The sequence below is a fragment of the Salvelinus sp. IW2-2015 genome, linkage group LG22 (genome assembly GCF_002910315.2).
Source record: "Salvelinus sp. IW2-2015 linkage group LG22, ASM291031v2, whole genome shotgun sequence".
NCBI lineage: Eukaryota > Metazoa > Chordata > Actinopteri > Salmoniformes > Salmonidae > Salvelinus > Salvelinus sp. IW2-2015.
The window spans coordinates 267,141-293,588 of record NC_036862.1 but is presented as its reverse complement, the minus strand read 5'-3'; the positions used below and the strand labels follow the sequence as shown (position 1 = coordinate 293,588).

At 43.0% G+C, this 26,448-nt stretch overlaps 2 protein-coding genes across 3 annotated transcripts in view; both read right to left on the bottom strand.

Annotated features, from left to right (window-relative positions):
* Window positions 1-3,768, bottom strand: part of LOC111949653 (sodium/potassium-transporting ATPase subunit beta-3) — a 40,008-nt gene extending 36,240 nt beyond the window's left edge. Inside the window, exon 1 of the mRNA XM_023966994.2 lies at window positions 3,458-3,768. Within this exon, the coding sequence (XP_023822762.1) occupies window positions 3,458-3,578 (121 nt within the window). The 5' untranslated portion in view covers window positions 3,579-3,768. The remainder of the gene's footprint in view (window positions 1-3,457) is intronic.
* A 2,623-nt stretch (window positions 3,769-6,391) lies between these two features.
* Window positions 6,392-14,203, bottom strand: LOC111949687 (transcription factor Dp-1-like). 2 transcript variants are annotated; one of them, XM_070433910.1, is made up of 8 exons: window positions 14,007-14,203; window positions 13,825-13,911; window positions 12,658-12,801; window positions 11,845-11,913; window positions 11,021-11,151; window positions 8,041-8,206; window positions 7,901-7,928; window positions 6,392-7,583 (listed from the first exon to the last, which is right to left on the bottom strand). In XM_070433910.1, exons 1-6 carry the CDS (start codon window positions 14,019-14,021, stop codon window positions 8,191-8,193), a joined length of 462 nt encoding a protein of 153 aa, XP_070290011.1. In that variant the 5' UTR covers window positions 14,022-14,203; the 3' UTR covers window positions 6,392-7,583; window positions 7,901-7,928; window positions 8,041-8,190. The 2 variants fall into 2 exon arrangements, with proteins under 2 accessions (XP_070290011.1, XP_070290010.1); XM_070433909.1 differs by lacking the exons at window positions 6,392-7,583; window positions 7,901-7,928; window positions 8,041-8,206 and having other exon boundaries at window positions 10,812-11,151.
* Between the last annotated feature and the right edge of the window lie 12,245 nt (window positions 14,204-26,448).

The window sequence follows — 26,448 nt, the reverse complement described above, 5'->3', positions numbered from 1 at the left end:
TACATTTCAATCGCACTATAACGTGGATCTTCCGAGGTCTGGATTGAGTGTAGGCCCTAATCCACAGGGACATAAACCAGAGAGTTGTGCATATTGAGAGGAATGAGAGAGAGCAAGACAGCCAAAACCTGGATATTAAAGGGCTACTTTGAGATTTTGGCAATGATCCCAAAATAACTAGCATTAGCGCAATGACTGGAAGTCTATGGGTATCTGSTAGCATTAGCTCGTAAAACTACCTCTAACTTCCTTCATGGCTATCTACTTCCATGCTAGCAGATACCCATACACTTCCAGTCACTGCGCTAATGCTAGTTAGCGTTGRCTCGCAAAACTACCTCYAACTTACTTAAWACTGGACACAAATACATACAAATGGTATCCACAAGTTTATCTGACTCTGGGGAAGTAGATAAAAAGGCAATGACAAAATACCAAAGTATTCCTTTAACTCGAGTCCATTCCTTTTCTCTCTTCAATAACAATCCCTCTCCCCATCAGTGGTGTAAAGTACTTCAGTAAAAAAAAAAAAGTACTACTTATGTAGTTTTTTTGGGGTATCTGTACTTTACAATTTATATTTGACAACATTTACTTCACTACATTTCTAAAGAAAATAATGTACTTTTTTACCCCATACATTTTCCCTGACACCCAAAAGTACTCATTACATTTCAAATGCTTAGCAGGACAGGAAAATGGTCCAATTCACACACATCAAGATCTCTGGTCATTTCTACTGCCTCTTATCTGGCAAACTCACTAAACACAAATGCTTTGTTTGTAAATTATATCTGGGGGAAAAAATGGTGCCGTCTGGTTTGCTTAGTATAATGATTGTGAAATTATTTATACTTGTACTTAGTATATTTTAGCAATTACATTTRCTTTTGATACTTACAGTTGAAGTCAGAAGTTTACATACACTTAGGTTGGAGTCATTAAAACTCATTTTTCAACCACTCCACAAATTTGTTGTTCACAAACTATAGTTCTGGCAAGTCAGTTAAGACATCTACTTTGTGCATGACAAGTAATTTTTCCAACAATTGTTTACAGACAGAGTATTTCACTTATAATTCACTGTATCACAATTTCAGTGGGTCAGACGTTTACATACACTAAATTGAGTGTGCCTTTAAACAGCGTGGAAAATTCCAGAAAATGATGTCATGGCTTTAGAAGCTTCTGATAGGCTAATTGACATMATTTGAGTCAATTGGAGGTGTACCTGTGGATGTATTTCAAGGCCTACCTTCAAACTTAGTGCCTCTTTGCTTGACATCATGGGAAGATCATAAGAAATCAGCCAAGACCTCAGCAAAAAATGTGTTTACCTCCTTGGGAGCAGTTTCAAAACGCCTAAAGGTACCACATTTCTCTGTACAAACAATAGTACGCAAGTATAAACACCATGGGACCACACAGCCATCATACCGCTCAGGAAGGAGATGCGTTCTGTCTCCTACAGATGAATGTACTTTGGTCTGAAGTGCAAATCAATCCCAGAACAACAGCAAAGGACATTGTGAAGATGCTGGAGGAAACAGGTACAAAAGTATCTATATCCACAGTAAAACGAGTTCTATATCGACATAACCTGAAAGGCCATTCAGCAAGGAAGAAGCCACTGCTCCAAAACTGCCATAAAAAAGCCAGACTACGGTTTGCAACTGCACATGGGGACAAAGATCGTACTTTTTGGAGAAATGTCCTCTGGTCTGATGAAACAAAAATAGAACTGTTTGGTCATAATGACCATCGTTATGTTTGGAGGAAAAACATGGAGGCTTGCAAGCCGAAGAACACCATCCCAACCGTGAAGCACGGCGGTGGCAGCATCATGTTGTGGGGGTGCTTTGCTGCAGGAGTTGCCTAGCTCTACCTTCCCCACAGCATCAGTAAGCCTACCATTTTCCCATGTTTGTAGCCTACTAGAGTATAAACCATATTCAAGGGCATGTGTTGAGAAGGAATCAACGGAGCACAATTATGCCACAGTTAACTTGCACAATTACAATCACACACAGATGACCACCAACACATGCTCACACAATCTTCTGCTTTAAAACTGAGCTACGGCATGTCTGCATTTATGTGCTCAGTATTTCTCTCAAATCTAAAATGGATTTATGCTCCCTGCAACTCAAGACYGGCGTAGAGAGAAAACCCCCACTATTTATCATTGACAGTAGGCTACAAATTGTGTGCCTGCTGTGCCCAATGAGAGAATTGATTTGACCTTGAGGACGTAGAACTCTATGAATGATAAATAAATTATAGCATGACTGACTGCACGCGAGTAGTGGCCGAGAAATAGCTTCGCTCTATTATTGTGTTGCAGAAACAAAGTGTCACTAATCGTAACCTGTGGACATTTTTGGTAACATAGTTTCAAATGAACCTGGATGAGATCAGTGCCTGGAAGAATTATATCATTCAATGCCTTCAGAAACTCAACGAAGCGTCCAGATTCCGCAGACCCACTACATTTCACAGTTCTGTGTGTCACAATACTTTCCAATAGTTTATTGTAGAATTAAGCCACACAATATCTGCCTATACCTACTATGAATGAAATAAGAAGGGTGATATGACAGGATGAAACAGTGTATGCATGCCCCATATCCCTTGCCAGCCTCGTGCAAGACAGCTTCTCAAGAGGATACAAGGTGCGTTATAGGTTATTCTAAGAACAGTTTAATGGGGGACGAAAGTGTTGGTAAGGCTACAGGCCGATTATTATTTGGATATATCTAGTATGCTGTAATCCCAGTTTATGTTAATTCCATTGCGATTTATTCCGATACATATTAGCCTACTGACCTGGTTAAAGCAGTCTAGATTCGGCCKGTTAGGCTCCGTCATTTTTTAAAATGACAAATCATTTTAAAAGTGTAATCCTCCCTACACTAGTGACCTAATAGTTAATAACTCGCAAATGACTGGGCAAAAAAGCCTATTTCGAGCCATGTGTGGAAACATTGAGAAGAAAAAAATGAATGGACACAGTTTAACATTTTTATTCCAATATTTTAAGTCCGGGGACATAAGGAAACCATGTATTCGAGGCTATAGCCATTGCAGTTGATATGTAAAATAAATTCAGTAGATCAGTGACCGTAAGGAATATTTGGTTATAACGGGAAGGTGCCTACAGAGGGGAAAAACCATTCCGATCCCATTAGATCAACTTTGATTGGCTGTTGCCATTATTGCGGCGAAAATCACRACGAACAAACGTCTCCGTTATGTAGGTCTACTTTAAAAAAAACATAGGCTATTTATTGAATGATCAAAATTAAAACATATTTGCATCCAAGGCTGCATTCACATCGATCAACGATTAAAGCCGGTCAATGAGACTTTGTATGGCTATGAATTGTCACATCAATGGGAAATATAATTGTTTTAATATGCAAACCCGATCAGATCTCGTCACAAACCTGTTTCTTACCCCAGCTTTTAGCGGTTCGGCCAATAAACTCTCCTGTTCGTGGGTTGTAGATAGAATCTTTCCAGGAGGACGTCTGCGGCTTGTCTCCGTCAGCGGCGGGTGTCTCCTCCTTGGTCGACATGGTTGGCTTTGGGTTGTTCAAAATGATGACCGTAGATGGTTAAGAATGTTATAATACCCAAACGGTCAATAAACGATCGATTGCCTCTGTTTTATATTTAAAAAATGATCGAGTGTTATTTCCGACCCAATATAGCCTAGTCCCTTCCGGCTACCCTCTCCACACTGCTACAGTACTGCAGCAACTGAGTTGGAGAATTCGCGTTAGAAGCATCTCAGCGCATGCGCACTTTCGGCATTCAAAACTCAGAGGACTGGTTCATTCGATTGGTTATTTATAATCTTAAAAGGTTCTATTGTTTTTAAGTAGGCTAGATTGATTTAGATCAGGGATGGGCAACTTTGATGGGGTGGGGGACCCAAGAAAAACTGAACTCGTCATGAGGGGCCACAGTGGCTGTGTGTCTGCCTACCCACATCCATACACCTCCAACCTTGACAGCAAAACATTTTAGCAGCCCCCCCCATGACAGCTAAGAGAAACAATTTATGTTTTAAAGTTAATTTCCTACAATTCTGCACATTTTCCCATGGGGCATAGAGAACATTTTGCAGTTTTAAAGCAAGTTTGCTGCAATTCAATACATTTTGCCATGGGGCGGAGAGAAGATTTAGCCATTTTTAATATAACTGATTGTTAATGGGCCCCACCCAGTCGGTAATTCGATCATGCTTACAAGTTTAGATAGCTGGCCACTAGACTAATTTACCAATCGTAATTATTTTTGCTGAAATGGGCTAATTGAGTGATTGCAATGCACAACCAAATTTAGAAATTGCACCTTGTATTCTATTATTCTAACTCTCAACAGTAAGTTGAGACCCTGACTGTTATTTTGTGAAAATGGCCCCGGCCTATCCCTGGTCTGAGTTGCCCATCCCTGATTTCGATATAGTTCTGGTGAGGATCGAGTAGGCTTTAGGCATATGMCCAATGACTAACCTACTATTTTTGTGATCAATAGCCCTCTATTTGATAAATATTCAGTGATGGCAATGCCGCATCCATATCAATCTATGATGCTGGTTCTTTACTTTGTCAGTGTTTATATGTTCTGTTAGCGCTGTCATGGAGCCTAGAGTTTAGAGGTCTGAAGGGGAAAAAATCTGATGGTGCCAGCTGCAACTGGAGGGTTGCTGTCATCAGGKGTGTATACATTACGCCGATTCTGTAAAACGTTTCTTAAACGGAACGAAACAGGCAGGGGCCTACCTGAACTTGTCTAATAGAAATACATTTTAGTGGCAAAATTGAACAATTTTGCAACTGTTTGGACTAATGATTACACCCCAGTATCCTAGATTACCTCGATTAACCTGTACCCCCCACACATTGACTCGGTGCCAGTACCCCCTGTATATAGCCTCGTTATTATGTAATTTCCGTGTGTTACTGTTTAAAAATAAATAAAAATCACTTCAATTAATTTAGTAAATAGTTTCATAACTCTATTTCTTGAACTGCAGTGTTGGTTAAGGGCTTGTAAGTAAGCATTTCACTGTAAGTTCTACACCAGTTGTATTCGGCGCATGTGACAAATACAATTTGATGCCACTGCCATCTCCTGATGTTTTGCCCTTGAGCAAGGCACTTAACCCATACACTGCTCCCGGGACGCTGCACTGTGGCTGATCCTGTACTTCCAACCTCTCCGTGTGCATGTGTTTGTGTGTTACCTGGGTGGGTCTCTCCAAGAAAATGGATAATTAGGTTCCTCTTTAGCCAGAGGAAATATTTAGTGGGAGTGAGCTTGCAACTGGAGGGATGCTGGTATCAGAATCTCAGGTGCCTAGTACCATTTGTGACCTTGAAAAAGCCACATCACCACTAACCTGCTCCGGGGCACTGCTCTGGGCAGACCCGAGGGGCTTCCAGCCTCTTATGAAATAACTGGGGTGGCAGGTAGCCTACTGGTTAGAGTGTTGGGCCAGTAACCTGAAAGGTTGCTGGATCGACTCCCCGAGCTGACAAAGTAAAAATCTGTCGTTCTGCCCCYTAACAAGGCAGTTAACCCACTGTTCCCTGGTAGGCTGTCATTGTAAATAATAATTTGTTCTTAACTGGCTTGCCTAGTTAAATAAAGGTCAAATTAATAAAAAATAAAAAAACAATGTATGAATTTATGGATGGATCAGATGCCGAGGCCCAGATGTAAGTGTGAAGTTTTTCAATGGGTACATTCAAGTAGTCTAAAGTGGTTTCCTCTCCAGTCTCAATGCCTAGTCAATTAATCTGCACTAATGTTTTCACCTATCCCATGATTTCAGATCGGTGAAGAGGAAGCTCCTTGAGACTATTGAGGTGCACCCATCTCTAAAACAGAAGGCCTTGGCRAGGCTGAGAGGATTTCACTCTGGGGATTTCTACTCTCAAAGGATTACGCTCAAGGATTAAAGAACAGGTCATAACATTTTACCTACCCACACACTTAATAATTTAGTCACCAATCAAACCAACATCTTACCCATTAAACCAAGAGGACATTTTCTAAATCAGTGTTTCTCAATCCTGGTCCTGCGGATCCAAAGGCTGCAAAAAATGTTAAGGCAGTAGCACCACACCCAATTCCACTAATCAACTCAACATCAAATCAATGATTAGTGGAATCAGGTGTGTAACACAAAAATGTGTCCCCAGGACCAGGACTAAGAAACACAGTCCTAAATAGAAGGCCAACTGACACAAGGAAATGTAGTGTCCAAGAGATAAATACCTAAACTTGGAGAAAATTCTTCTTGAAAATACTAATTTAGCCCAAATTATGGTTATTTATGTATATTTACAGACCCAGTCATATCTGCAACCACAAAGCAGAACATTCTAAAAGAGAGTACACACATTTCCCCAAGTGCAATGTCCACTGAGTGGAGGGCCTAACGTGCTCAAGGGTCCAAAGGTCACGATGACACAGAGGTTGTGTTCAGGAGGGTGCAATTGAATGGAATAGGCCATTACATATCGGCACAATGATTATATTAAAAAAGGCATTGATTGATGATAATAATGGTTCACACTTAAAATAAAACAAAATTTACTAAATGTACCCTTGTTTCTAGACAAGGTAGGGCTAATACCTGGGTTAAAGGTTACTGCTGGCTTCTTTCCACACAGTTGCATCTAATGGCTGACATTAAACTGCAAAACATAGTAAAGGAGTAKCATAAGTAGTGTAAAAAATATATATATTTTACAGAATGTTTTGGGGTGGTTCAAAGAAGCCTAGAAATCCCCTTCTATTAACCTAAACAGACCTTAAATTAAAATGCAAGCTTAGAATAGGATCGGACGGGATCCCATTGATTAGACAAACGTTGCGTTAAAGGAGGAACAGAAAGTCAAACCACTAGCATACATCAACACACATACTATTCATGTACGTTTGACATGTTTCGTTGGAACAGGGAAATAAATGAGAAGAAATGTTCAATAATCCTGAAAAATATTCCGTCACAAGTCTGTGGTGTGTCGCGGCAGTGTGAGTGTTTTTATGCATAGCCACATCCTCTAGAAAATGACTACAAAACATTGTACTCCATCTAAAAAACAACAAACCTTTTTTCCGGGAGATTACGCAGATATCGCCTCTTGGCAGAAGAATTTGGAACCTTTTTGCCGCTGCAGGAAATACAGGGGCAGCAGCCAGGAAGACATTTACAAAAATAACTACAAGGGAGAAATTAAGACAGAAACAGATATTTAAATGCGTCTAAAATATCATATCATCGACCTGAATGACTGGCAACCTATTTCCTGTATATCTGGCCACATCCCCAGAGAACTTCCACTCCCCATGTGAACAGAGTAGGAGACGAGAGACCAGTCTCAGAGAGAGAGGTATGGTGCATCACTGATGCCTGCCCGTCAGTCACTCTGGGGAAGAGGGTTCGTTGTCATCATCGTCCTCCTCTTCCTCGTTGAAGGAGCTGGGCGCCTGGCCTCGAGACTCGGAGAGGGCGGTGCTACTCCTTCCATCCAAAGAGGTAGTCCAGGTCATCTGGGAAAGAGCTGAAACACGACAACCCACACCACGGGTCAGTCACTTCAGTTCTCAAATTAAAATCAATCATGCCACCTTAAGTCATTTATATGGCTTGAGYTTTTCTGTTATCAATAAGGTATGCAACAAAACATTTTGCCACACAAAAACAGAATCATTTCCTGGTTACATCCCAAATGGCACCCTATTCCCTATATAGTGCACTACTTTTGAACAGAGCCACACAGGGATCATAGAAATATCACTTCATGTGTAGTGTTCCTTTTTGGTAGTGGATTGTGTTCAAATCACAGTTTTGATTAAAAAGTTATGAGAGGTAATCTACCTTGTTTGACTGGTGCCTCTGGCCATGCCTGTGGGAGGAGAGACGGGGACAGATTGAAATGACAGAAATGGCCCGTTTCCACACGTATGCACACACACGTCAAAAATGCTTGTCAATGAACGCCGTTTTCCAACTCTCACCTATGATGTAGATCTCCAGAGACCTGGGAATGAGGGACTTGGCCAGGATGAGATTGGGAAGTGCACCGCAGACAATCTCCAGGCCCAGGGACAACCCCATGCGCTTCTATGTCGTCGTGGATCTCAAAGGTGTTGTTGACAGTAGGTACGTCAAACGTTCAGCCTGCTGCACAGACCACATGGAAGCTGTAGTCTAGAGTGACTGGTTAAATTGTGTTTTTAAATTGGTTAAAGTAGGACGAAATAGATGTCATTGTAATAATGGGTGAGTGTGCTACATTTACTGTCATCATATATTAAAATATTGAATTACTTTGACATATTTCGTTATGTTATATAACCCTAATTTGTCTATGGTGGACAGAACGTGTTACTACACTACACAGACTAAAGTTTTCCCCACACAATATTACAGGAAATGCACATACTTTTTTTGTTAGAATGGTTAATTGTTAGTATTAAAGTTTATAGTCATCMCGATCTCACAAAAGTGATTGCTTAAAACAGATTAATATCAGTGTTTGTCATACATGTCAGTCCGTAGAGGGACGCAACAGTCATTTTCAGACCACTGTGGCAAAAAAAAAAGGCCATTCCTCCCATAAATGTCTCTGACCTGACATGAATTCATGGATTTGAGGGTTACGCTATCATTAAAATGAAAGCCAAACCCTGTCGCTATTTGGAAACCGATGTGAGGTGGTGTTTCCTTCAAATGATCCTGTAAAAAAAAAAGTGTTGTTTCCTTTCCGTCTTGGCTATCTACCAAAATAATTYTCTCAGAGATACAGTGCATTYGGAAAGTATTCAGACCCCTTCCTTGACTTTTTCCACATTTTGTTACGTTACAGCCTTATTCTAAAATGTAAAAATGACAAGGCGAAAACAAGTTTTTTGAAATTTGAGCAAAAAAACAAAAAAACAAACAGAAATACCTTATTTACATAAGTATTCAGACCCTTTGCTATGAGACTTGACATTTTGCTCAGGTGCATCCTGTTTCCATTGATCACCCTTGAGATGTTTCCACCTGTAGTRAATTCAATTGATTTGGAAAGGCACACACCTGTCCATGTAAGGTCCCACAGTTGACAGTGCATGAGAGCAAAAACCAAGCCCTGAGGTCGAAAGACTTATCCCCAGAGCTCCGAGACAGGATTGTGTCGAAGCACAGATCTAAGGATGGGTACCAAAAAATGTATGCAGCATTGAAGGTCCCCAAGAACACAGTGGCCTCCATCATTCTTAAATGGAAGAAGTTTGGAACCACCTAGACTCTTCCTTAGAGCTGGCCATCCKACCAAACTGAGCAATCGGGGGAGAAGGGCCTTGGTCAGGGAGGGGACYCCTGGTCTCTCTGACAGAGCTACAGAGTACCTTTGTGGAGATGGGAGACCTTCCAGAAGGACAACCATCTCTGCAGCACTCCACCAATCAGGCCTTTATGGTAGAGTGGCCGGACGGAAGCCACTCCTCAGTAAAAGGCACATGACAACAAGATTCTTTGGTCTGATGAAACCAAGATTGAAAGCTTTGGCCTGAATGCCAAGCCACACGTCTGGAGGAAACCTTGCACCATCCCTACGGTGAAGCATGGTGGTGGCAGCATCATGCTGTGGGAATGGTTTTCAGTGGTAGAGACTGGGAGACTAGTCAGGATCGAGGGAAATATGAACGGAGCAAAGTACAGAGAGATACTTGATGAAAACCTGCTCCAGAGCGCTCAGGAACTCAGACTGGGGCGAAGGTTCACCTTCCAACAGAACAACGACCCTAAGCCAAGACAATGCAGGAGTGGCTTTGGGACAAGTCGCTCCCTATCCAATCTGACAGAGCTTGAGAGGATCTGCTGAGAACAATGGGAGAAACCCCCCAAATACAGGTGTGCCAAGCTTGTAGCGTCATACCCAAGACTCGAGGCTGTAATCGCTGCCAAAGTACTGAGTAAATGGTCTGAATACTTATGTAAATGTGATATTTCCATTTTTTATTTTTAATACAAAAGTTTTTGCTTTGTCACTATGGCGTATTGTGTGTAGATTGATGAAGGGAAAAAACGATTTAACCAATTTCAGAATAAGGCTGTTACGTAACAAAATGTGGAAAAAAGTCAAGGGGTCTGAATACTTTCCGAATGCACTGTATACACAGTGTACAAAACGTGAACATCTGCTTTTTCCATGACATAGACTGACTAGGTAAGAGCTATGATCCCTTAYTGATGCTACTTGTTAAATCCACTTCAATCAGTGTAGATGAAGGGGAGGAAACAATTGAGACATGGATTGTGTATGCGTGCCATTCAGAGGGTGAATGGGCAAGACAAAATAATAACCGCTTGGTAAATATTGGTGCGTGTGCAGTTTATAAGTTACTAATTTAGTAAAATACAAGTAGTGTGAACACAAGTGTGACACGTGTGTGTAGGGAGTAACTTTTATGTATTGGTCTTCAAAATATAACGACTTGTTTTAGCATGTTTAATTATTTATTTGGACATCTAAAACCAGTGTTTTGACACTTGGCCGTGAATCAAAAGCCATTACAACAGGAAGCAGCCATTTTCAATCTATGTTTTAGGAATATAAATGGTACTTTTAATATTATTTTTCAACCGGATTCTACTTTATCAGGTAAAAACTACTGAACGAGAACAAAAACGTGCTATGACTTATTGATTTTGATGATATTAGTGAAATCGTGAAAATATATGTTTGTCCTGGCTACCTACAGAGAGTCGGGGGATTACTGTGGTAGCCATCCGTATAAATCGCATATATTTTAATCACGGTAAAACCTTGTGATCCTAACTGAATTTAATCTTAGCACCATAGGAGAAGTGTTGACATTTTAATGATAAAGGGGCAATGAGCATGTGTGTTATACTACAGTGGCATTTGGATAAGCGAGTCAGTAATAAGTGACCTGGAGTTGTCTTCGCAATAGGCATTTAGGGTGAAGACGTTGCGGTGACACGTACTTGTCGCTGGAGATGGAGCAGTCGATGACGGTGCGTACGTCTGTGTTGAGGATGATGAAGGGGAGCTGGATGACAGAGCTGGAAGGGGGAGGGGCTTTGTTTCTCTGCACTAGGTTCTTGAAAGAGATTTTCTGTTTGAGGAGAGACGAGCAAGGTTCAGAAACATTTTAGGTGCATTTGATKTAGTTCGCCTGGCTACGGTGTTCCATCAATCTTCCATTGGTCCTAAAGTGCAAACTTTCGAACACCTCTATCCACACAGACAGTTTTAAATACATTGTGACGACAACTACAGCTAATCTTATCAATACATACTTCAAAAACTTTTATCCCCACATTCATGAGTGGAACTACATCATACATGGGCATGGGGCCACGAGTCTTTCCTGGTCAGGTTATGTGGTCAGGAAAAACACCAAGCCCTAGTATGTCGTGGCTAAATCGATTCGGAGGGAAAACMTCAGAGGAATAGGAGCTTGGACTGAAGCTTAAATCTAGCTTTAGAGCGAGTAACCTTCATTAGGGCAGAGCAAAATGTAGCCACAACACACCATCAATCGGAGATGCAGTGAATGACAACTATCCGTGGTGCGGTACATTCCAAGAAACAGACTGCGCATACATTTCGGTGATCGCCAAGTCTTTCTCACAGGGAGAAGTAATCAATAAAGAGAACTCCCCGACCACGCCCTTTGGGCCCAGATAAGCGTGTATACACACACACACACACACACACACACCACACACACACACACACACACACACACCACCACACCCACACACACACACACACACACACACACACACCACACACACAACATCACCTGCAGTATGAGTTCATCCAGTTCAGTTCTCTTCAGCCTGATCCTCTTCAAGCGTTTCTGATTCTCCACCTGATTAGAGAAACAGTTTATTAAGCATTTTAGAAAGGACTGGTATAACAACTGTCTAATAGTAATACATCACATAAATAATCTCAAAGTGCTGGTAAAGCAAAAACAAACAAGCAATTTCAAAAGAAACATACAAAAGTAGCTAGATCAGCATATGGAGTGCTTCTTGAAGCCTCCAATGGGTGGCCACGGTCATGACAGGGTCTGGAAGTTATTGACTAGATGTAGATGGTCAGCGGTGGTGCTGGTCAGTGTACTGTCTGTGCCCCTCCTCTATCCAACCTCCACTCCACCTTAATGCTGTGCGCCAACAGAACCTTACCCATATCCCACCACTCAGACAGTTAGTGTTGTTCTTTAAGTAACTGACCAGACAGTAGTGATGGATTGCGAAAGTCCTCTGCTGTCAAAAAAGGCCAGCTGTAGGAGTACTTTCCATCTCCTCACTCCCTTATGCCTAGTCCTCCACCAGAATGGGTCACTGTGTGTGTTCGTGTGTTTATCGTGTCCGATCTGTATTCTGCAGGAAGTTGACACACGATACAGATGAGAACTGAAAGGGTCTTTCGTTTTTCTTCCCATTTCCTTTGTCTGTGCTCCCCTCACCCCTTTCTCTCCGTCCACCTGTCCCTCTTTTCCTGAGGTGACAGTGACAGATGTCATGGAGTGGCTGTCAAGGCTCACTTTCAGCTCCCAGAGAGAACTCTGCTGGTTTAAAATGTGTGTGTATGTGTGTAAGATCACCTCCAGGTTTTGACACTCCTGGGCTGAGTTGGTGGGCAGGCCAATCCAGCGTATCTCCTTCTTCTCCTTGGAGATGATGTTCATGGCCATCAGCACGTTGACGGCGTCATACACGCGCCTGCGGATGTTCTTCTGGTCATACACCTGCTAGGGACGGAGGGGGAGAGAGAGAGAGAAGAGTGAGGAAAGATCAAATAAAAGAGAAGTGAGTAAAGAAGAGACAAAAAAAATACGAGAGAGCAAGGAAACAGAGAATAGCAGAGAATAGGTTATGATTCTAGGCTTGTCTTGAGGGGGGGGGGTCAAGGGTCATCTCATTAGTAACTGCTCCATGGTGTGTGTCCCTGGCCAGGACTACCCACTACCCCTCCAGAGGCGCACTGACTGCTAGCCTWGCCCTCATGGTTAATCTGTTTTTAATTAATGATACTTTTTGACATTCCACAGGAAGTAAGCAGATTAGGGCTGGGGCCAAGCTATTTTATGGGGCCATGTCAGTATTAATACCGGAAAGTATTCAGAGGTTGGCTCCCTCCMCACAATTAAAACAGCCAAACTAGCCAAACTTTCAGTCGGATTCCTCCAACACAATGCTTTGGGATGCAAGGGAACCGTTTGCAACATAATCAACATTCCAAATTCTCTATGACCTCAAATCTGTCATTCGTTAATTGCTTATCGTGAACAGCTTATGAATGGAAAAACAAACGTATCTAACATTTAGCTGCAGAAAAAATGCATCGCTGTTTTGCTCTAATGTCAAATTGGACATATTTCATTTTTTATTCACTTTTATTTATTCAGGGTAGCCCAATGAGACCAGGGTCTCATTCCCAATGGTGTCCTGAGTACAACAATTTTCTCACAAACAAGAAGAAAATGTACACTGCAAATAAACAAGAAGAATTAAAAGAACCACGTGTTGAGTGTTATCCACTAACCTGTTGGCCAGATCGGTTTGTTCTTTATTTATGCATGAAAGGGGACGTTAGAGGCATTGGCTAAAGTATAGTCAGAAATCTGGCCACCTGGCTAGATCCTCTCAACAACCCCCTACAATACTTTATCATTCTACTGGCACAATGGGTTAGAGGACCACGGTGCTGGCAACACCAGGGATGTGTTCATTAGGGCATGCAATGGAAAATATAACTGAAAGACACGCACCGTTTTCTCCAGGTTGTCCCTCCGTTTCATTCCGTTTTCTTCCGTTTGGTGCCTAATGAACACGACCCAGGGTTGTTGGTTTGATTCCTGCATTGGCCACATATACAGACTGTGTCACTGTCAACCGTACGTGGTTATGGATGAAAGCGTCTACTCAACTATCATAGTATTTACGGACTCACCGAGTCTGTGGCCATGACGGTGGTGGAGTGGGTGAACTCAGCCACCAGATCGTCGGCCACCTCGTTGTAGGACGCGTTGCCTTTCTTCTGCACCGTCGCACACGCCTTCACGGAGAAATGACCAGGCCCTTCCCGTTCTTATCGCCCTTCTTCAGTTGATTGCTGTGGTGGAGAGATCACAAAGAAGCAACCGACGCATTAATGGTTAGACGTCTAGGGCTAGCTGTTACACAGATCAAATAATAGTGTATTTGTCACGTGCACAGGATATAGTAGGTGCAAACAGTACAGTGAAATGCTACTACACCTCCAACTCTACACTTATTTGTCAAACATCCCCTCACACAACGATGAGTTTCTCTCCAACAATGGCGCAAGCAAAAGCGCACTTGTGAAAACCATGACGCGTTAACATAAGCATGATGGAGCTCGGCATGAATGTGAAGACCATAGATAGTGCTCCCGCTAACGCTTTGACACTCGCCTTCAATGTGCGGTCACAGGATCATGTGACGTGCGCTCATTTAGACGCACCACTCATTGATGCTTCAAAATAGTGTATGGCTTTATACTCAGTACATATGCAGAGCAAATGTGTTGATGCCTACTCATAATATTTAAACTCACCAATATCAGTGTATTTGAAACTGTCCTAAAGGCTAAAGGGTAATAGCACTATTGGGTATAGACTATAGTAATGGGTTACGTCCCAAATGGCACCCTATTCCCTATATAGTGCACTATCCCACAAGGTTCTGGTCAAAAGTAGTGCACCATGTAGGGAATAGGGTGCCATTTGAGATGCAGAATGTGTAACGGATGTGAAATGGCTAGCTAGTTAGCGGGTACGCGCTAATAGCGTTTCAATCAGTTACGTCACTTGCTCTGAAACCTAGAAGTAGTGTTTCCCCTTGCTCTGCAAGGGCCGCGGCTTTTGTGGAGCGATGGGTAACGATGCTTCRTGGGCGTCAGTTGTTGATGTGTGCAGAAGGTCCCTGGTTCGCGCCCGGGTCGGGGCGAGGGGACRGTCTAAAGTTATACTGTTACACATGGTTGTGGTTGGAGCAGCATTTTCTACCCCTCTACACTCCTAGAGAATTTATCAGATGAGTGCAGTTTTGAAGGCTGAATCTTAATTATTGGGAATGTGTGTGTGTGTGTGTGTCTCTGGGAATCACATATCAATCAGACTCCCTGCATTAACACACACACGCACCTTGCTGCTAGCTAGTTCTTTCCATTGAGGTAATGCAGTGTGTATTTGTGATCATATCACCGGCCATTCAGAACGGTACAAAAATCAAAGCATGTCGAATGCTGGAGTCACGGCACGCTGCCACACAAGTCCTCTTCCATTTGCTGTGTTGCAGGCACACATGTCCTCCTTCTCACAATGGCTCCAGTGTAACACGGTTCCTCTAGCTCCCTGTAGGGCTACCCCCAGGGAGAGGGGAATGGAGGAGAGGGATTCTCAATTTTCATTACGAGTCACCGCCGAAACATGTAGCTGAAGCACTGTTCATCATTTCACGAGGATCACACACACACACACACACACACACACACAAACACACACACAAACAGTACAAAAATCTCTCTCAAATCAGCAGAAACAAGGGAACTTTGGAGGAACGTGAATAAAAACAAGAGAAAACGATCCGTTATGAACCGTCAGGCTACATGTGATGCGCCGCACACACAGCAGTGATACAATCACTTGCTCATTCAGGGGCTCATTCTCTGTGATTTACGCACCAAGAGAAACCGAGAGGTGGGGGCCGGTAGTGGGGCACGGAGAGGGGGGGAAAAAATAATGTGAATATGCACGAGTGCATTTGTGAGTGAGAGAAAGAGAACAGTGAAAGACAGGAACAAAGAGAAGGAGAGAGCGAGAGAACAGAGAGAGAGTGGACAGGGAGAAAACGAGGGAGAATGTACAAGTAGACACGTGAAGACAGGCGCACACACGCAGCCAAACGAGTGAGCAATCAAGTGTCCACTGACAAACATTCCTCATCCTTGCACAACACAAACATATGCACCCTCTCCCACACAGCACAGTTCACTCTGACACCTAGTACAGTAGAGAGTAGGAGACAACTACAGAGCCGCTCGTTACATAACTGGCTCTCTGTGGAGCACACACACATGCAGAGGGGACGACTGTGTGTGTGTGTGTGTGTGTAGTGTATGAGGCAGGAAGTGGCGATGGGTAAGGCGCAGCGTGGTGGAAGCTTAGGGTCCTAGTTGTCAGGACAAATTAGTTCCAGAACCCCAGCTAGGGGAGAGAGAGAGAGAGAGAGAAGACGAGAAACAGGCTGGTGGTGAATGTGCCATAACAGATAGAGGGATTGTAATCAGTCGGTGTGAGGAAGAAACAGCACACTCAGTTACGCAGAAACGCAGAAACAACAGAGGCACTTTTTCTCCTTAGCAACAGAGCTGCCGCTCTGCACCACAGCCGGTGCTGTAGTGGGAGTCTGAGGAGTGTTTCTTGGCAGTGTGTCTGCAGAGTGGCTCAGTGGGGGAGGAGGGGAGAGGGATGACCTTTCACTGAACAGCACAGCTCAGAGCCAACACATCCGCCACAGAGTGTGCAGAGAAGGGGGGGGGGGGCTTGGCCCCAGGAAGAGCTCCTCTCACCTGGTGCTTGTGAGTGGGGAGAGGGAAGAATAAAGCATAGATGACAGAAGAGAGAGAGGAAATGAGACCAGAGATCTGAGCTTACAAGGACCAAACATGGAGAGAAATCTCAGTCTTGCACAGTGTTAGTGAGAAAGAGCAAGTACCAGAGGGGGTGAGTTGTGMGTTTGAAAACGATAGAAGTAGAAGGAGTGAGGTAGAAATGGAGGGAGGGAGAGAGAGGGTTTGGCAATAGGTCTTACTATGTGTTGAATTAATTATTCACTGCTGAGAACGTGGCATGCAGAACGCACAGACTCTCACATGCCTTTAAAATTTGAGTGCATCTTGCTCAAGGAACCATTTCCACACACACTCTAGGGCTGCACGATTTGGACAAAATATCTCATAGCATTYTTTGGCCAGATATTGAAATTTCGATTATGAATTTTTGAACACTAGGGTAAAAAATATGATAATTCCATCAGACATGGTTAAAACAACTGTCAGGGTAGAGAACATCACTTCTAAAAATAGATCATATGAATGAACACATACTGTAGCTAGCTAACTGAATACAAAATCAAAATAAACAAATATTTTCCAACAATGTTACAGGCTACATATGATAATAGATAGGATTATTACACCTTCATATTAACAAACATACATTTTGAACATGATCATCAAAATATAGTGTGCTATAAGCGCAGCGCTTATTAATTAATGAATAACATGAGTTCCTATTTCACAATTATGAGTTCTTAAATAACCTAGGTTAATTATTTATTCAGGCAGGCATAGGATGCAGATGGAATAGGAAGCTTATGATTGTGTAATTATGTAGAAGTTGGCCCAATCAGGCCTTAAAAACATGTAACACGTAGCCTGACAATTGCGAGGTGCAGCCTGTGTCCAAAACATTGTCTGGTCCAGTCATTCAACACGACGTTTCAACTTCTCCCTTAATTTCGTTATCAAATCAAATTTTATATACAGGGGGTATATACAGGGGGGTATATACAGGGGGGTACCGGTACAGAGTCAATGCGCGGGGGCACCGGCCTGTCGAGGCAATATGTACCTGTAGTTAGAGTTATTAAAGTGGCTATGCATAGATGATAACAACAGAGTCGCAGCGGTGCAAAAGGGTGGGGGGAGGGCAATGCCAATAGTCTGGGTGGCCATTTGATTAGATGAGTCTTAAGGCTTGGGGGTAAAAGCTGTTTAGAAGCCTCTTGGACCTAGAGTTGGCAGTCCGGTACCGCTTGCCGTGTGGTAGCAGAGAGAACAGTCTATGACTAGGGGGGCTGGAGTCTGAACATTTTTAGGGCCTTCCTCTGACACCGCCTGGTATAGAGGTTTTGGATGGCAGGAAGCGTGGCCCCAGTGATGTACTGGGCTATACTCACTACCCTCCGTAGTTCCTTGCGGTCGGAGGCTGAGCAGTTGCCATACCAGGCGGTGATGCAACCAGTCAGGATGCTCTCGACGGTGCAGCTGTAGAACCTTTTGAGGATCTGAGAACCCATGCCAAATCTTTTCAGTTTCCTGAAAAGGTTTTGTCGTGCCCTCTTCACGACTGTCTTGGTGTGCTTGGATCATGTTAGTTTGTTGATGATGTGAACACCAAGGAACTTGAAGCTCTCAACCTGCTCCACTACAGCCCTGTCGATGAGAATGGGGATGTGCTCAGTCCTCTTTTTCCTGTAGTCCACAATCATCTCCTTTGTCTTGATCACGTTGAGGGAGAGGTTGTTATCCTGGCACCACCCGGCCAGGTCTCTGACCTCCTCCCTATAGGCTGTCTCATTGTTGTCGGTGATCAGGCCATAGTGGTTTTGATACCATTATTCTGTCCTTTGTTCTACCACTGTTGTGTCATCGGCAAACTTAATGATGGTGTTGGAGTCGTGCCTGGCCGTGCAGTCATGAGTGAACAGGGAGTACAGGAGGGGACTGAGCACGCACCCTGAGGGGCCCCTGTGTTGAGTATYAGCGTGGCAGATGTGTTGTTACCTACCCTTACCACCTGGGGGCGGCCCGTCAGGAAGTCCAGGATCCAGTTGCAGAGGGAGATGTTTAGTCCCAGGGTCCTTAGCTTATTGATGAGCTTTGAGGGCACTATGGTGTTGAACGCTGAGCTGGAGTCAATGAATAGCATTYTCACATAGGTGTTCCTTTTGTCCAGGTGGGAAAGGGCAGTGTGGAGTGCAATAGAGATTGCATCATCTGTGGATCTGTTAGGTCAGTATGCAAATTGGAGTGGGTCTAGGGTTTCTGGGATAATGGTGTTGATGTGAGCCATGTCCAGCCTTTCAAAGCACTTCATGGCTACAGACGTGAGTGCTACGGGTCTGCAGTCATTTAGGCAGGTTATTTTAGTGTTCTTTGGCACAGGGACTATGGTGGTCTGCTAAAAAAAAATCGGTCTTGCAGACTTGGACAAGAAGAGTCAGTGAAGACACTTGCCAGTTGGTCAGCGCATGCTCGCAGTACACGTCCCGGTAATCCGTCTGGCCCTGCGGCCTTGTGAATGTTGTGATCACACAGTCTTCCGGAACAGCTGGTACTCTCATGCATGTTTCAGTGTTATTTGCCTCAAAGCGAGCATAGAAGTAGTTTAGCTCATCTGGTAGGCTCGTGTCACTGGAAAGCTCTCGGCTGTGCTTCCCCTTGTAGTCTGTAACGGTTTGCAAGCTCTGCCACATCTGACGAGCGTCAGAGCCAGTGTAGTATGATTCGATCTTAGTCCTGTATTGACGCTTTGTCTGTTTGATGGTTTGTCGGAGGGCAATGGCGGAATTTCTTATAAGCTTCCTTGTTAGAGTCCCGCTCCTTGAAAGCGCAGCTCTAGCCTTCAGCTCAGTGCGGATGTTGCCTGTAATCCATGGCTTCTGGTTGGGGTATGTACGTACGGTCACTGTGGGGACAATGTCATCGATGCACTCATTGATGAAGCCAATGACTGATGTGGTGTACTCCACAATGCCATCAGAGGAATCCCGAAACACATTCCAGTCTGTGCTAGCAAAAAAGTCCTTTAGCTTAGCATCTGCTTCATCTGACCACTTTTTTATTGATCGAGTCACTGGTGCTTCCTGCTTTAATTTTTGTTTGTAAGTAGGAATCAGGAGGATAGAATTATGGTCAGATTTGCCAAATGGAGGGTGAGAGCTTTGTATTCGTCTCTGTGTGTGGAGTAAAGGTGGTCCAGAGTTTTTTTCCCTCTGGTTGCACATTTAACATCCTGACAGAAATTTGGTTAGACGGATTTAAGTTTCCCTGCATTAAAGTCCCCGGCTACTAGGAGTGCCGCCTCTGGGTAAGCATTTCCCTTTTTGCTTATTGCGGAATACAGCTCATTGAGTGCGGTCTTAGTGCCAGCATCAGTTTATGGTGGTATGTAGACAGCTACGATAAATACAGATGAAAACTCTCTAGGTAGATAATGTAGTCTACAGCTTATCATGAGATACTCTACCTCAGGCAAGCAAAACCTTGAAACTTCCTTAGATATCGTGCAACAGCTGTTATTTACAAAATACATAGTCCGCCGCCCCTTGTCTTACCAGACGCCGCTGTTCTATCCTGCCGATACAGCGTTTTGTTGATAATGTCGTCGTTCAGCCACGACTCTRTGAAGCCTATGATATTACAGTTTTGAATGTCCCGTTGGTAGTTTAATCTTCCGCATAGGTCATCAAATGTATTTTCCAAAGATTGCACATTTGCTAGCAGAATGGAAGGAAGTGGGGATTTATCTCTGCCTTCACGCAAATGTCAGGGATCTGGGCCTGTTCCCGGGAAAGAAGTATATCATTCACGTCGGACTCATTAAAGGGGAAAAAAAAGGATAAAGGATTCTGCCAGTCTGTGGTGAGTAATCGCAGTTCTGATGTCTAGAAGTTATTTTCGGTCATAAGAGACCTAATTAAAAAAAAAWAAWAATTGTACAATATTATGTACAAAAAAGTAAAAAATAAGTTACAAACAACGCAAAGGGAAAAAAATCCACAATTGGTTAGGAATACGTAAAACGTCAGCCTTGTTCTTCGGTGCCGTCTTGTCGACCCAGTGTTGGGGTGGCGACTTGGGAGAAATATGTGCAAGATGGAATTTGTATCTCCTGTCCAGTTGGCTTATCCTCTTCTTGAAGCCGTCTTTGCCGACTGTAAATAGGAACCATGTGTTTGGCTATGTGAAAGGTGATAGCCTTTGGAATGGTATCAAATACATCAAATACATGGTTTCCATGTGTTTAATGCCATTCCATTCGCACCGTTCCAGCCATTATTACGAGCCGTCCTCCCTTCGGCAGCCTCCACTGGTCTGCGGGATGTTTTTTCGTAGGGCGTTACACTTGATGGCTTGTTGTGGCTGAGGGGCTTTGCTGCTGTCGGGTGCTTTTCTTTTACCATGCAATCGTCATAAAGTAGAGGATGGTTATTCTTCAAAGGATTGAATACATTTGTGGTGTTGCCTGTTTTTGTAGCCACAACTCTGAGGCATTTTTTGTACAACACTTGCATTTGGTTGACATTGGTTTTCCTGTAGCTGAAATACTGCCATACCACCGAAGACGTGCCCCTCTTTGGCACCAATTCCAAGTTCTCGTTAGCACTAATGTTTCAAACTCTGAGTTAAAGCCACAGAGTTTATAAACCTCATACTAAACCTCTAAACCTAAACCGCCCATTCTCTCCTCACCAGCATCTTCTAACTGCACGCTCAACGCAAGGATGCTTGTTATTGACCAGCATGTGCATGTCATGCAGAGTGAGAGAGCCTGCTTGTGGTTGGTCAGCATCCTCTGTGCATGTAGAGTGAATGAACAAAGTCTAGCACATCTCATTGGAGGAGGTACCGTACTCTAGTTTTTAATGTATTAACAGAGTGTCAAAGACAGGAGAACATTGCAGCCTCTTGGGAAATGGATATTGCACATGTCAATATCGCAATTTCGATCTGAATTTGATTACTCATGCAGCCCTAACACATTCTTCCCCTGACACAMACGTACATACTACACATGTGCACACACGCACACACATACATGTACACACACGTACAGTACATGTACACACACACACCTTCTGATGGTTACATAATCCACTAGTGAAAAGGCAGTCATGGCCACTCCTACAAATCCACTGCAGTTCTTACTAACCAGTACTGTCATTCACTGTGCCCTCTAAGAAACACAAAAAGAGAGAGAGGATGGGAGAGAGATAGGGGGGAGACAGGGGGAGAGAGGGATAGAGAGAGAGAGGGGAGAATATATTTTTTTAAAGTTCTGGGCGGGCATGTTACGAGAGAAAGAGACCGCACCTGAGAAGCGGTGGGAACACATAAGAAACAAGATGGTATACATAGGAGATGGCAGAGAGGCAGGAGAGAGGGGGAGGCATGGTGAGAGAGAGAGACAGTGTTCTGCTGTAGTGAGTCAGCAGTGACCTGATCTCTCAGGGGAATGTGTGTGTGTGTGTGTGTGTGTGTGTGTGTGTGTGTGTGTGTGTGGTGTGTGTGTGTGTGTGTGTGTGCTGTGTGTGTGTGTGTGTGTGTTGTGTGTGTGTGTGTGTGTGTGTGTGTGTGTGTGTGTGTGTGTGTGTGTGTGTGTGTGTGTGTCAGACTGAGATGCACATTGGACTAACACAAAAGAAAATGCCACAGACTGCAGCTGAGCTCTTAAGGAGCCCCCGCCCTTCCTACACATGCTCCACATCACCTCCATCTACATTTTGCTGAGCCTTGCAGTTACCTGGCTGAAGAGTCTCCTGAGCACAGCCCATCCCTGCAACACAGACACAGAGAAATGGTTAGTTTGAAGCAGTGTGTGTACTGTTTAACATGAATTCAATATTCAAAAACGATGTTAACTACTAAATACTATGTTAAGTGTGTGTCAGTCAGTAGTCAGTTCTCCTAGATTTACAACCCATTCCATTGCCTAATGAACTGGTTTGCTTAGGAAATAATGAGACGCTTCAGCTCAGTGAGATGCTGTGAGAGAATGACCTAAATAATTTATCTTTCGCCAAAGCTCGTTCTCCCTCTATCCCTCTTTCTATCGCCATCTCACTCAGTCTCCATCTGCGACTTGTTTGACTGGATAATCCTCCTGCACTGTTCCTTTCATTTATTTATTTTATATTTAAGCAATAAATCCAGTGGAGGTGTGGCATATGGCCACTATATCACAGCTAAGGGCTATTCTTAGGCGCAATGCGTCGTGCCTAAGAACAGCCCTTAGCCGTGGTGTATTAGCCATATACCACAAACCCCCAAGGTGCTTTATTGCTATTATAAACTGGTTACCAACGTAATTATTATTAGCAATAAGAATAAATGTTTTGTCATGMCYGTGGTATACGGTCTGATATACCATGGCTGTCAGCCAGTCAGCAGTCAGGGTTCAAACCACCCAGTTTATAATCTTCTATATACAGTAACGGATGCAAGGATGTCAGGTGATACAAATAATATTGGTAGCAAGGGTCTTGTTCATTAGGCACCAAAATGAAGGAGAAAAAAAAGGGAAGGGCAACCTGAACTCATCCAACATGAAGCGCTCATTTTTGTTTTTCAATTTCAAAACGTCTTCCAATTGACGCCCTAATGAACACCGCCCAGGTGAGTCATTGAGAACAGATTCTGTGCCAAGTTGTGGGTGACTCTCTGTGTGTGGTGACTGAGCCGGATCAGGTTGGGTGTAATATTTGAGAGGCCTACTATGCAKAAGTGTCTCGAAGCTGGAGCCCAACAAAAGAGACAAGATCAGCAGGATGCAGCAGAATGCTAATAATACCCCCAGCTAATTATAACACGCTACAGTCAGTCTGCAGTCTGCCACACGCTATTCCTTCTCCTCCCAGCCAGGCCTTCCTTTTACACTTCACCATACACTGGCTTTCACAGATGGAAGAGGATGGGAGATCTGGGGTGTATTCATTAGCACACACCGTAGCGAAACACTTTGCATCAGAAAACGTGTTGTAACAAAAACGAGAACTTGTTRTTGGACAAATTCAGACATTCGGCGCGTATACTTTCGTTTGGTACCTGGGGAATACACCTTTGATCATCGACCTGACTCTTAACCACCGAGAAAATATTGACAGAATCCACCAAAAAAACCTGCAGCAGTGGCTGTATTTCTGTGAACATAACATTATAGCCGATCGATTAGAAAGAAGCCAATTTACTAGCCTAATCGCTGGACTCAATCACACACTTGTAATTGCACACATTGAAATTGTCACACTGTAGTGTTGCCATGCCTCTGCTATCAACCCATCACAGTCCAGGGGACTCCTTGTTTCCTCCAATCAAATCAAATGTTATTTGTCACATGCTTCGTAAACAACAGGCGTAGACTAACAGTGAAATGMTTACTTATGGGCCCTTCCCAACAATGCAGAGAGAAATAACAGAAAATGAATACCACGTAATAATAAAAGTAATACTAAATATATAATGAGTAACGATAACAGGATAGATCATTAACAGTAGCAGAAGCATAAGTGATGAGTAAAAAAAGTTAGTGCAKAAAGGGTCAATACAGATAGTTAAACTATTTAGCAGTCTTATGGCATGGTGGTAGAAGCTGTTCAACGTCCTGTTGGTTCCAGTCTTGCCATGTGGTAGCAGATAAAAACAGTCTAGATTGGAGTTTGATTTAGTCACATGCACAGGGTCACAGATGTAATTGCAGTGTACAGTGAAATAGTTACATTCTAACAGTGTAGGTGTGAATGAAATTATATGAATAATAATAATAATAATACAAATGATAATATATGCAGTGTCTTCAGAATGTATTCACACCCCTAGACTTTTTCCACATTTTGTGGTGTTACAACTGGAATTTAAAAAGGATTAAATTGAGGTTTTGTGTCACTGGCCAACACACAATACAAAGCGTCAAAGTGGAATAATTCTTTACATATTTATTTTTATTATTTTTTTATTTTTTATTTTTTACAAATGAATTAAAAATGAAAAGCTTAAATGTGCTTAGCGATCGGTGTCCCGTCAATGGGACAGTTGTAAATCATGCAGCGCCTTGTGTCACGATCGCAGATTTTAGAGAAACAACAAATGTCGGTACATATAAGTGTCTTATATCGGCTGAAAGCTTAAATTCTTGTTAATATAACTGCACTGGCCAATTTACAGTAGTTATTACTGAGAAAAAATGCCATGCTATTGTTTGAGGAGAGCTCATAAAAAGAACCAGACTTCACTATATCATTAAGGGTGTAATATATCCTATAGGACACCAAATTTGGTCAGAGAGCGACGCCTTCATGGCACGCCGATGACGAGGGCGGTCTTCACTTGATCGACTCTAACTTTGTCAAATAAGCACCAATCAGGATCAAACAAAGCTAGCTAGATAGCCAATGAGTTGGGCTTTACGGAAACACTGTATATGTCACAAAATGTAGCTGTTAACCTTTTTTCGACAGCATGCCATTTCCTTTTGGACAAAAAATGTAAGAATATTCAGAGTTATGAAGTTATGAAAACTGGTTGTTTTGCAAATGTTGAACTTATAATATGGCTACTAATACTAATACTATTATTGCACACAGTGAGTCCATGCAACTTATTATGTGACCCGTTAATAAATCTTCTTAGGGATAGCCCCCTTTTTAAAAATGTTGCCTAAAATGACATACCCAAATCTAACTGCCTGTTGCTCAGGCCCTGAAGCAAGGATATGCATATTCTTGGTACCATTTGAAAGGAAACACTTTGAAGTTTGTGGAAATGTGAATTGAATGTAGGAGAATATAACACAATAGATCTGGTAGAAGGAAATACACCATCTACCACCATCTTTGAAATGCAACAGAAAGGTCCCACTTACAGCCATCACTCTGGTTCTAATTCCGAGGGTGATCAAGTGAAGACCACCCGTCATCGGCGTGCCATGAAGGCGTCGCTCACTGTCCCAGTGACGGGACGCCGATCCCTAAGCACTTTAAAATTATATTTAATGACTACCTAATCTCTGTACCCCACACATACAATTATTTGTAAGCTCCCTCAGTCGAGCAGCAAATTTCAAACACAGATTCAACCACAAAGACCTAGGAGGTTTTCCAATGCCTCAAAGGACACATATTGGTAGAGGGGTAAAAGGAAAAAAGACATTGATATTGAATATCCGTTTGAGCATGGTGAAGTTATTAATTACACTTTGGATGGTGTATCACTGAAAAAGATACAGGCATCCTTCTTAACTCAGTTGCCAGAGAGGAAGGAAACCGCTCAGGGATTTCACCATGAGGCCAGTGGTGACTTTAAGATAGATAGAGTTTATTGGCTGTGATAGAAGAAAACTGAGGATGGAACAACAACATTGTAGTTACTCCACAATACTAAGCTTATTGACAGAGTGAAAAGAAGGAAGCCTGTACAGAATACAAATATTCCAAAATCTGCATTTTGGATGATGCTCCAGTACTGCCCGCATCGGAGTGATGGAAGAGGGAAGAGGCGTTGTCATGCCATCTTCACAGCCATGTTGGTGTGTGTAGACCTAATCAAATGTATTTATAAAGCCCTTCTTACATCAGCTGATATCTCAAAGTGCTGTACAGAAACCCAGCCTAAAACCCCAAACAGCAAGCAATGCAGGTGTAGAAGCACGGCCTTATATTTTTTGGACATAGACAACTATCTACTCTTAGTTACTAGTAGTCTCATGGTAAAAGTAAACAACCTACTGTTATGAAATGTCTGCATCAGGCATTGGATTGGTTCAGCGATGGATGGGTTCATGGGGTGAAGGTGAGTGGACAACTTTCTT